The 13,013-nt window shown below is 40.4% G+C and overlaps 1 protein-coding gene across 5 annotated transcripts in view; it reads right to left on the reverse strand.

Annotated features, from left to right (window-relative positions):
- Positions 1-13,013, reverse strand: part of Dlgap1 (DLG associated protein 1) — a 961,152-nt gene that overhangs the window by 392,284 nt on the left and 555,855 nt on the right. For 2 of the 5 annotated variants that reach the window (XM_045142955.1, XM_012949695.2), the window contains exon 1: positions 12,776-12,936. The exons of 2 other annotated variants lie outside the window; for them this stretch is intronic. In XM_045142955.1, the coding sequence (XP_044998890.1) occupies positions 12,776-12,850 (75 nt within the window). In that variant the 5' untranslated portion in view covers positions 12,851-12,936. Of the gene's footprint in view, positions 1-12,775; positions 12,937-13,013 lie in introns of those variants that run through there. One more of the 5 variants, XM_004662661.2, reaches the window with a different exon arrangement.

Below are 13,013 nucleotides of genomic sequence, written 5' to 3' on the forward strand. Positions count from 1 at the left end.
CTGGCAGTGGCCCAACAAGCCACGAGAAAACCAAGCCGAATGGCCACAGACCCCTCGGCTCAGCCCAAAATATATCCTGAAATAGAGGACCCTCCCGAGTGGCCCTCTGCCCCGATTCCATCTCCCCCACCTTAGCCCCCTGCTCTCCCCGCTCCAGCTTTGGCTGAGGGAGGAGGAGATGGGCCCACTGAAGGGACTAGAAACTGAAGGACCTGATTCTACCGTATGAGCCTTTGGTCCTCCCCCTGACCTAGCATGTCTCAGGCCCAAATGAGCAGCCTACCTAGCTCCCAAATGAGATTGATGTGGGATTCCCTCTCACCCGACCTGAATGGAATTACAACTCAGCAGAAGGTAGGGAGCAACTGACAGTCTACCACCAGGCTCTGATGGCAGGTCTCAGGGGAGGCTGCTTGCCGCCCCACGAATCTGGCTAAAGTAACCTCTATCTTTTTAGAATGCTTGATGGAGGCTTCCCAGAGATATACTCCTTTTGACCTTACTTCTCCCGGTCAACAGGCAGTGATAACAATGACATAGATAAGGCAGTCCACTCCAGACATTAAAAGCAAGACAAGAAAGGAACTTAGATAGGATATTGGCTACAGTGATTAAAAAAAAAAGAAAAAAAAAAAACCCGAGGGCTTTAGGAAGCCCCTTGAGAAGGATCAATGTACGTATTGCAAGGAAAGAGGATGTTGGGTTCGCGAATGCCCCAAAAGGAAAGAAACTGGGAAGGAATTTTTCAATGTTGGGACATAGAGTGCTTGTTAAAAATGTCTTTTGAGTGGTACTTAGATCAGAATGTTAAAGTATGTAAATAAAGATGTGTGGATATAAAAATATATATATATATATATGTGTATATAAAAAATATATTTTTAGGCTGAAGTATGTTGGGATAGTTTGCTTGAGCTTTATCAAATTTAAGTCATGGGTAAAACATAAAATTGTTTTATGTTAATAAAAATTTCTGTGGTGCATGAAATCAATAGTTATCAAGTTTAAGCCAAAATCATTGGTTGTAAAATAATGTTTTTTTTTCTTTCAAAAAGATTTATCAAGGGTTATATTAATATTTAGCTAGCTGTTTGGGCTCAGAAAAGACCAGATTCTACTTTGTTGTATGTAAAGTAACTATCTCAATTTTGGCATCTTAAGTCCAGTGCTTATAACAAAATTAACCCTTAAGATATATTCCCTACTTTAGGGCACAGCCTCATGCTCAAACAATGGTCCTCATATGAAAAAAAAAAAAAAATCAAACTCCACGGTTCTGTTTCCAATGTTCTCTGGGTAATTTGTACCCACACAGGTATCTAAACTAATCAAAGATGTTTTCACACAGGTGCTAAGATGTTATATTGTCCTACTTGTTTTCTATGTTAAATGAATTAAGTTTATAAATCAACTGGTACTGTTTTCAAGACTGGTAACAGGTTCTGCCTATACTTATAAATGTTGGATATTTAAAATGGGAGATGTGCCTACTTTCTATACCTCAGATATATATATGACTTATGCTACCACAGTACAACAAAAATTTTAAAGATAGGACAAAATGATTTTAGAAGCCCTGTGCCATTCTTTAGTTAAGTCTATTTCAGTAATTAAATGTGCTCTATATGTATGTACATCCAAGCTGGTGTAACTTCCTTTCTAAGTGTGTTAATCACCTATGTAGAAGCCAAAGCCAATTGGAATCATCGGAGTAAAAAGTGTCAATATTTTGGCCTGTGCTCCCATGTCATGAGGCCACTGGAGATGATGGGACACTTCTACACTGGCCCCCTGGTAAGTCACCTGTCTTCCTGAGCAGGGAGGATATGGAGACCCAAACAAAAGTGGTGTACAATGTAAAACAGGAGAGTCACAATTGAGGAGCAATCAGTCCTCCTGACTTCCCAAAGAAGGGAAAACTACCTGGCCAGCATGGCCCTGACTCATCCTAACAGGCAAAAGACACCAGTAAGCTATGGGGCTACTCCTGTGTCCCTAAAGTCTCTTTGGAGAGCCATTAATGACCTCCAAAATTAATCCTTAATTAACTTTTGGCTATCTACAAGGTCTTAAACACTCAGAGAGAAATGTATAACCAAAGATTAAAAAAAAAATAGCTCTTTATTATTAAGATTAAATGTTATGTATATGTTTCTGATAACTCTGCTAGCATCTCATCTGTTTTACAAGCCATGTTAAATACTACTGTGCCATTTAATGAACAGTTCTGAAAGAAGATCTCAGCCAGCTCATCCTCAGATGGTCCTGAGATGATCCAAGCCTGTCTACCTGGATTCCCTCGACCTGCAAAAAGACCAGTTTGCTGTGTGTTCACTTCTCAGTAACTCCTTACTTTTATTCTTTCCAAAGTTATCTTTCAAGATTATCTTCCTACACTCTGGGGTACATTAAAATAGTTCCCCTCTCTAGGAGAGATTCTCTAACTGCAACAAGTCTCCACTTCATGTCCCGTTCAGCAGGAAGTAGTAAATGATCTGATGTCTTCGACCCAGTCCCCTAAAGCAGTTAGAGTGTCTTCTCATGAGAGGGAGAAATAAAAGGGAAATAGACTGTCTATACCATACGTTCCTGTTGTCATAGATAAAGTTTACTTAAAATAAGTTTATTTAAAGTTCCTCAAATAAAATTATAGAGCTTGGTTGAAATGCCATACAGATTAGGACCTCCCTTTTATGAGGGAATTGCCATCCTTACATCTCCTGTGTCTACTAACAGTGCAGAGGGATTATTCTGGCACTCTGCCCCAGAGGGGGGTATTACTCTTGCATCCATTTCCGGCCTCGGACTGTGTCTATTAGGCCCTGATATGCTCCCTCCTCTGACTCTTGAACCGGTATGCAACCAAACTGCTATTATCAATGACTCCTTTATATATACTAAAGCCCCTAGTAACTCCTATCTTGCTTGTTCCATGGGGCTGACTCCCTTTATTGTCAACAAGGACTTTTTACAGACTAAGGACTATTGTGTTGTAGTTATAGTTTTGCCACGATTTTTCATTCATGATTCTGAAAGTTTTACATCTACTATAGATTAAGGCATTGCCATTAAACCAAATAGAGAGCCTTTAACTGCCCTCACCCTGACTGTGCTCCTGGGACTTGGTGTTATGGGAGCAAGAACAGGCATTGCCTCGCTGGTAACCTCCCAACAGCATTTTTCACAACTCAGTGCCTTAGTGGACAGAGATCTTAACCTCATACATGAGGGGATACAAGATCTCAAAGATTCTTTGGCCTCGCTCTCTGAGGTTGTACTTCAAAACCGGAGAGGGCTAGATTTGGTATTCTTAAAGGAAGGGGGACTCTGTGTAGCCCTCAAAGAAGAATGTTGTTTTACTTAGATAAGACTGGGCTAATACAAAATAGCCTTGATAAAGTTAAAAAAAAAAATCTAGAGGAAAAATTGGTTTTCCACATCTCCCTGGCTAACTACTTTGCTTCCCAGTCTTTTATGCCCTTTTGTTGGATTCCTTTTGCTTATCTCCTTTGGCCCCTGGGACTTCAGATGACTAACCAGTTTCATTAAGAGTCAGGTAGATTCTGCAATCAAGCTGGTTACTACCATCGCCTCGCACAGAAGAAACATCTGCCGCTGACCTGCCAAAAGAACAAGACAACCCCCCATCTCGACCCTTAATAATGGGGTTGGGTGTTGCAGGAGCAGGCACCGGCATAGCTTCCCTTGTCACCTCCAACCACTCAGCTTAGCAATAGACAAGGATCTACAAGAGTTACAGTCAGGAGTGCAGAACCTAAAGGACTCGGTTTCTTCACTTTCAGAGGTTGTGTTACAGAATAGAAGAGGCCTAGATTTATTATTTTTACAACAGGGGGGACTCTGTGCAACTCTAAAAGAAGAGTGCTGCTTCTATGCAGACAAGACTGGATTAGTAGAAAACAGCTTGCAGAAAGTACGAGGAAGCCTAGAACAACACAAACGGGAGACACAACAGAACCAGTCTTGGTATGAATCTTGGTTCACCAGGTCCCCCTGGATGACTACTTTGACCTCCACCTTGCTAGGGCCACTTATCATCTTAATTCTCCTCTTCACCTTTGGTCCATGAATAATAAATAGATTAGTTACCTTTATTAGAGAAAGGATCAGCACTGTCCAAGTCATGATACTTAAACAACAGTACCAGTCTCTTGCAGAAACTGAAATTCCATGATTGGAATTATGACAAAGAAAAGGGGGAAATGAAAGGATAAAAGTTGCCATATTTCTGCTGCTCTGTTTTCTAGCTGCTTTGCTAACTTGCCTTTTTAAGCTTCTGTAATATGGCTTGCTTGCTACTGCACTGAATCACAGAACTGCCATTTTGCAACTGCCTCCATTTTGTAAAAAGTATGCAACTACCTCCATTTTGTAAAAAGTATACCATAAGGACCTGGCCCTTTGTACGCCCTACCCAATCAGAGGGACCCTCACGAGCCCGCCTCGTGGGCCCCACCCAATCAGCGGAACCCACGGCTGAAAAGCCCCTATGACTCTGCATACCTATAGTTTTCAGCCTTTATAAGCTGACCAAACACGTGGCTAGGGGCTCTTCACCTTTCCTCCTGCGAGAGGAATCTGTGTTGAGCCCCGATGCATCGGAATCAATAAACCTCGTGCGGTTTGCATTGAGAGCGTCCTGCGTGAGTGTTCTTGGGGTCCCGTAGACAGCCCTGAGCGGGGACCCCTCCGGGGAACCCCACAGTGGCTACCCACGCAAAAAGCACTGGGCTTAGGGATGTTTTTTACTCTTCCACATCTCTGCTTTTGTCAACCGCATGTTCTCTGGAAGCTAATGAAGAAGAAAGGCATAAGGAGATGTACTTGCTGGGAATATAGCACTAGGTAAACATAGGTCACAACCAAATTAGACAATGTCTGGAGTGGAAAAACCAGGGTGTGGGGCCGGGACAGAATTTCCTGAGCACATAGATCACCACGTTAATTGGACATTTCTTGCCATGTGACTACAGAATGAATGCTAACTTGTGTAAGGAAAAGAAGGAGCTGAGGAACACTTGGCGCTGACCACTGCTCTAGCACTCTCCACAGGTCATGGGAACACCAGTCATCTTTTCAGACCTCAGTTCTTCCATTTGTAAATGAGTTTGTACTACTTTTTCATGGCAAACCAAAGAATAAAATAGCTACTAAAAATGCAAGGAGAAGTAAGAGAGAAGGTAGGTAAGAAGAAGGAGGAGGAGGAGGAAAGGAGACTGGAATGTATTCTCTTTTGCTTAGGAGCAGGCAGAGGATGGGGAGATGGATGCAGGATGGCGTGTAATAACCCCGCATACTGGGTTTCCCAAGGGTTGTTTCAGTAAAACAAGTGAAGAAAGACATTATGGTCTTGCCTAACATAGGCACACCTTCTCCAGGATTCCCTAATCCCACTTTAGGATGGCTGGCAATGGTAATACCATTGGGCATGGGAGACAAAAGAGGCCAGCTAGTCAGAGCTGTATCTGAAGAAATAAGAACATGGATTCAAATTTCCCATCACGCAATTGTCACAGGAATTGGTTCAATTAAATCTACTGAATCTATCAAATGGAACCTAATAAATAACAGTCAGCTTTAGGATTTCTTTCCTCTTTTAAGAATAGCATGAATGTCAAAGTACTTTTTTTCAAGACACTAAAGTTCATAGGAGACATTTTTGATAGATTAAAATTGTTTGGTTCATAAGATCATCTGGCATATAATAAAATGCTTCTTTTTCCATGCAGTATTGCGTAAGTCAAGTGTGGCAGAGCAACCTACACAATAATTTTTGGCCTATGAAATCTGATTATTTTTTCTTCAGCCTTACCACACACCCCTCACTGACAGCTCTTGTTTCTGGTGGATCTGTTTCACCTCCTTTCTGAAAGCCTTACAGAGAAGGTAGCAAGCAAGAAAAATCAGCTATTTATAGGTATTTTTGACTAAAAGTGTCTGCTCAGCGTGCCATGGAATACTTCCAAGAGGTGGGAGAACAGGAAATTATCTAAAATCAACTGGAAGGCAGGAGGAGGGTTATGGGGGGGAGGATTTTTGCATGGGAGTCATTTGCAGAAAGCTCAGGTTTCATTTGCAAACAAATGACAGTTACATTCCCTGACATTCCGAGTCAGGAAGAAACTAGCTGAACTTCCACTAGTTGTTGGGGCTGGGGAAGAGAATGAATTTTTCAAGGGTTCCAAGTAGTTGGGACCTACGAGGAGGATTTAAAGGGGAAGGTACTCCTTCATACCTATTCCTTGCTGACAGAGTCGCCAGCCAGATGAATGCCCATGGAACAAGCTAGGCAATGGATGGATTCCTGAGTGTGGACCGTGGGTTCTGGTAACCTAACATGGAAATCTAAATCATCACTCATATCCACTTTTATATAACAATAGCAACAACAATAATAGTAAAAAATGGCAAGATCATTTGCTCAGGTTTTCATAGTTAAGAAAACATTTTCATGAAATTCCTTGTGAATTCTGATGGGCTTTGTTTTTATTGTTCTGGTGGCCATGTGAAGAAGTGAGGTGGGACAGAAGTCTTAAGGCTGCCAAGAGATAGACGGCTGCTGGAGAAAGTCTGGGCTTCTGACCGTTGTGTGGAGAAGAGGTCCTGAGAGGAATCTGCCTTCAGCGTTCATTTATTCTTTGGGATTCTACAGTCTTATAGGAACCTAGTTCAGAGAGTGGGGAGGGTTAGTTGGAGACTTTGGGCAGGAGGAATGGAGAGTGATGACCCAGGTCCTGTTGCCGCCTCCTATCAATGGTGGTGGGGTTCATAACCTGTCCAGTTTTCATGTCCAAGGAAACACTCTTTGGAGAACTGAGTTAAGCCAATAAAAGATGTGATGAAGGGTGGGTCTAATTCCACTGCAGACAAGTCTCATAACTGTTGCCATAGATTAAAACTTTGTCTTGCTAACTGGCCAAGCTGCTTAAATTAAGGCAGTGGGGAGTTGTCAGAAGTAAGATATAAAAACCAAGGCAAGGGGCTGGAGAGATGGCTCAACAGTTAAGGTGCTTGCCTGCAAAGTCTAATAACACAAGTTTGAGTCCCTTGTGCCCTCATAAAGCCAGATGCACAAGGTGGTGGGTGCATACATTCTGGAGTTTGTTTACAGTGGCCGGGGACCCTGGCACACCCACTCTGTCTGTTTCTCTTCTTTCTGCTTGCAAATAATAAATAAATAAATATTTTAAAAATAATAAAAAACCAAGGCAAGGTTTTTATGAACAACCTAAAATTTGAAGAGGCCAGAATAATTGGGTTTCATTACCATGTACTGAGTGGTGAGTTTCACCAATTCAAGTTGACACTTCATAATCTTTTCATGTTTATTTAGTTGACACAATATCTATCTACACTTTGATGAAGACCTACTGTTACCCATTGTGGGGAGAAGCTTTCCTTGCCACACAATCAGACATGCTTATCATAACCTTGCTCTAATGATAAATTAAATTAGGCCAAATATAAAGGAAAAAGTAGTATGGCACATGAAATACAGAGGAAAAATACAAAACACACTCATAGCTGATGACTGATAATTTTAAATTTTAAAGCTATTTCAAATAATTTTAAAGCCATATTTTAAGCCAGGCGTGGTGGTGCACGCCTTTAATCCCAGCACTCGGGAGGCAGAGGTAGGAGGATTGCCGTGAGTTCAAGGCCACCCTGAGACTCCATAGTGAATTCCAGGTCAGCCTGGGCTAGAGTGAGACCCTACCTCATAACCCCCCCCCAAAAAATAAAAAAAAACATATTTTAAAATAATGTTATACTATTATAATTTTAAGTAATTTAAAATTTTAATCTTAAAATATACAATAATAATAATTTTAAATTGTATTTAATTTTAAAACTATTTCACATTCGAATTCTAATTATTTCCTAAATTTGGAACACAACTCCTACCCATAAAACCAGAAGCAAACACAGTTGTATAATCACACCAATTTTACAAATAAAGAAATGGAAGCATTGGGTAGAATGGTTCAAAATCGTGCTCATAGGTAGCTCGCCTGAGGCCAGAGTTTCTACTAGTTAGACTCTACTGCCCCCTGCAGTAAGTACTACGAGAAATGAATCCTATTCTTTTCTAGAATTGAGTTTTACTAGTGTGGTTCTTGGATTCATCTCCAACAGAATCACACCAGATCTACGAAATCTGAATCTCTTGGGTTGATGCCAGAAATCCTTACTTGATATACTCCCCCAAGGTAATTATTGTGCACATAAATTTAAGAAAACTTACCCCTAAATAACGATAGAATAATATTCAATGACCGAAACCATCAAAATGCATGGCTCTAGACAGGCATACATGGGATATCATCATGCTCACACATAACCAAGATGGATACCATTTTTTCATGTTTCAGGGAACATTTCCAACCTTAGAGAGAAGTCTTTCCCCAAACTACTCATTTTTATATTTTGGTTGCAAAAACCAAGAGACCAGTAGCCTTAGCATTTTGTGTCTCCTGTGGACTGTTTCTCTCAGAATTATCTAGAGTTTCCCTGACTTAGTATATTTGGTCTCATTGTCCCAACACATCGTATATGTCAACTCTCTCTCTCTCTCTCATATACATATATGAGATATATATAATATATATACATATATATTATATATATATAATGTTTATATATTTTACTTTTCTAGTATCTTAAATTTTTTTGTTTATTTTTATTTATTTATTTGAGGGCAACAGACAGAGAGAGAAAGAAGCAGGTAGATAGAGAGAATTGGCACATCAGGGTCTCTAGGCACTGCAAACAAACTCCAGATGCATGTGCCACCCTGTGCACTTGGCTTATGCGGGTACTGGGGAATTGAGCCTTGAACAGGGGTCCTTAGGCTTCATAGTCAAGTGCTTAACCACTAAGCCATCTCTCTAGCCCTATATATTTTACTTTTGAAAGTATACATATAGCTCTGTTGATTTTTTTTCCTTTGGTTTTTCAAGGTAGGGTTTCACTCTAGCCCAGGCTGACTGAATTCACTATGTAGTCTCAGGGTGGCCTTGAACTCATGGTGATTCTCCTATCTCTGCCTCCTTAGTGCTGGGATTAAAGGCATGTGCCACCACGCCTGGCCTAGCTCTGTTGATTTTTATTCTAGGAAAGTGAAATGAAGCATCCTGACTGCCAGTAAAGTGGAAGCTACTGGAGAGAAGCAAGCTACCTTCAAAACCCAGACCCTGGGGTCTAAGTGTAGGACAGAAAGGCAATATACACAAAGGTGGATCACTTCTCCACTCTCGTCTTTTGGGTTACAATTCACTCCCAATGAAACCATTAAGATGTAGGAAAAGCCAATCCATAACAGGGGAAACACATAATTTTTAATCCCAGCACTCGGGAGGCAGAGGTAGGAGGATTGCCGTGAGTTCAAGGCCACCCTGAGACTCCATAGTGAATTCCAGGTCAGCCTGGGCTAGAGTGAGACCCTACCTCATAACCCCCCCCCAAGAGAAGAGAGAGCATTGTTACAGGCCTCTTGTTTGAAAGAGACCACCACCTGCCTTTTCCTCACACCAGGGTAGCAGGGCATTCCCAGCTAGTATAAACTAATGGTCCAAGATAAAACTGGAAAAGGCAGAGACTAAGTTTCCCACTTGGGATCAATACAAAAGAATCTGTTTCCCCACTTCGTGGTCTTTCCTCTTCCATGGATTTTGTGAACTGGTCCATTTACAGTAGACCTGATTTAGTCAGGTGTGGTGGCACATGCCCTTAATCCCAGCATGTGGGAAGCAGAGGTAGGAGGATCACCGTGAGTTCAAGGCTACCCTGAGACTACATAGTGAATCCCAGGACAGCCTGGGCTATAGCAAGACCCCACTTCAAAAAAACAAAAGAAAAAAAAAGTAAATAAATAAATAAACAAATAAAGTTTCATCAGTCAGAGATCAAAGATAACAAATGTACAAATGTGTCTTGCAAATGTGTGAGTGCAACATGTCACTGGAGAGGTGAGAGGCAGCGACCTGTGTAAGCTTAGAGCACACTAACCCTTAATGTGCTTCATAGAGACTCACCATCACTAAGCCTGATTTGGGTGGAAAGTTTCCCAATTCTTTGAGAACAATGTCTTAGAAACTCCAACTGCCACAGAACAGTGATGCAATGTACATGAAATAAGCATGAGGCTAATCAGAAAACTCAATTTGAAACTGTATAGATATTTATCTTAGAGATATAAACAAAATAGGACATCTTGCTAAACTTTAGTAAAGGTTTTTTGATTTAATTTTAGTTTTTTTAATGATAATCCTCTCCCCATTTTTAGCCACAGAAGAGGTCTTTCCTAGGTCATGTGGACGTTCTCTAAGATGTGAAAGAGTTAAGAATAGTGCAGATAAGAAATTGGCGGAAAGTGACAGGAGAATGTCCTCTCCCTTTCCTTATACTACGTTCTCTCTTTAAGCCCGCTGCTTGTATTGCAGTAATTAAATCACTCTTTATATCATTACCTTTTAGTGACAAACAGAGAAGGCTTACTTGGAGAAGCAACTGACTTGAAAATCATTCTCATTAGGAATCATTCATTGAAAAAAGTTATGCATTTCCCTACTGTGGTTCCAGCCTCAGCATTTAGATAAACATTTAGATATGCACTTACTTAGATAACAACCACAAAATTATCCCTGTGCTATACTGTAGTCCAAACGGCAGCTATATAAACCTGCAGGCAAGATGGTCTTGAGAAACAGGCAAATGAACCCTAGAAGGAAAGTCACCAACACAGGCCTTTTTATTTCTGGGTTCAACTTTTCAGATGAGTACTAGGAGCAACAGTGAGCTCACATAGTTCCTCTGGGAGTTTATTAATAGGAACCCAATTTTACCGGAAAAAGACAGATTTTTTTTTTTTTCTTCACCAAACATCCCTGGAAAATGACAGAAAAAAATCTGTTATGTGGTATTGCATTTTTGAACCATATGGAAGTTCAGAGTTCCAGTTCTCAGACCTGTAACAGATGGCCTTTCCACATGACTCAACCCCGCATCGGTGACCATGCCGGTGGACTCGGGCAGAACTCACACTTCGATGAGGGCGCTATGCTTTAATTAGTTGAAAGAACTGAACTCTAAATTCACAACCATCTACAAACAAATATTGTTGCCTTTGAACCTAAAACCCCAATGGTAAAAAGCCAAATCTAGTTATAAATCAAAGTTAGGCAATATTGCCTAGATTTTTAATCAGTGTGTTCTAGCGTTCACAAATCATTACATTAAATCCAGCATCATTACGCTCCAAGAAGGCAAGAGATTGCCAACGAACCTTTCTCTTAAAGACGTGGTGCATGGTTACCTTGAGTTACCATAGTTTCTGGAGATCAAGCAAACTGTTCTCAAAAAGGATTGAAGAAGAGGGAAATCTAGTTCATTGGAAACTGACAGATCCAAGGTGGCTGGACCCTTTGTTAACCAATATTCCATCTGCAATGGGTAGAATGAATTTCCCTGATATCAGCAAATATATATTATATACAAAAGCCTCTGGTTGTGGCTAACCAAGTGTCCCTAGTTTTGCTGATGCTTAAAAGTAATGTTGTAACAATGAGTTAATGACCAAGAATCATAAAGTTATTTAACAAGTTCTAGGAGGGCTTTTCTATTCATTTTTAAAATGTTTATTTTTTCTATTTATTTATATATTCTCTCTAATAGTGCCGAGTCTTTCTGGACACGTTTTGTCAAAGTGCTTACAATGCTTTGTCAATGTCTTTTTTCCCCCCTCTAATACTAGGTTATAGGCAATATAATCATAAAGAATCAGAGCAGAGGACACAGAGAAAGGAGATGACCAGGACTCTGTCGCTGATCACTGACTCCACATTCAAAATTGGCACCTGGCAAGAGTAAACCCATCTGTTTTGCACTGAAGATGCATCTCTACCAAGATCAGTGGAAAATAGAGAGATGGCTGGATAAGCTGAATGAACTCTGGCATTCTTTTGCTGCATTATTAAGCCATATAAATAAAAAATAAATCAACTTTTCAATGTGGTGGATGAGGTTTTTAAACAAAGCCAGCAAGGCAACATAACAGTGGCCAAAGTCATTTGCGTATCAGACATCTTCATAAATTCCACATAAAGTAGTTTTAAACCAAATCACTGTCATAATTGTTCTGAAACAACAAGAAGGAAAAACTTAGCCATGAAAAGAAAACTCTTACTGGAAAAAGATGAAAATAATCTTGAAACAGATTTTTTGTTTTTTAAAAAAGAACTGCGCCTGTATTAAAAAAAAAAAATCTAGGCTCACACTTGCTAGAACCTTTCCTCAGTAATCTTTGTGGAATCTTATATAAACAACAGATAAAAAGAAAATGAAAAGCAAAATAGTCTGAGAAACCAATCACCCAGAAATTTAAATTTTGCAAAGGAACAGTAGTTACTCGTGATTCTTGTCCAGAAAAATCACCGATCACTTTTTGGTCACTAGCCACATAATGTCCTCTAACAGCTCATTGTACCCTGGATCATGTGAATTAGGATTTTATGAAGCCTCTGTGGAGACAGACTTGCAGGCACCTGATGTCTCCTCCACCTGTTTTCTTACCATCTGTACATACATTAGTTAGCTCTTTCAGTCATCCGAAGCATTTTTAGAGAAAAATGAAAATAACAGAATAGCAAAACTACCCTTTCTCCACTCCCTCCCTTTTGCAAAAAATACTCCCCACATCCACACCAAATACACACACTCATCAAATATAAAGTAATAAAAAGAGTTATACCCAAACCTGGTCAGTCCTTCCATTTCTTGAAACTTGCACACAAACTGAAGAGACCCATTCAGCCTTAAAAAGGTCGATCATTTTGCTGTCCTAAAATCTCATCTCTGAGAGTGCTGTCTTCCTCCGTTCCTGTCTCGTTTTCTCTTGCTCCCTCTCTCTGTGTGTGCCTCTCTCTCTACTTCTACCAGAGAGCGTTTTGTTTCCCCTTTCCTGTTTCTGCTGCTGGATGAATGCAAAATACACG

The sequence above is a fragment of the Jaculus jaculus genome, chromosome 2 (assembly GCF_020740685.1).
Source record: "Jaculus jaculus isolate mJacJac1 chromosome 2, mJacJac1.mat.Y.cur, whole genome shotgun sequence".
NCBI lineage: Eukaryota > Metazoa > Chordata > Mammalia > Rodentia > Dipodidae > Jaculus > Jaculus jaculus.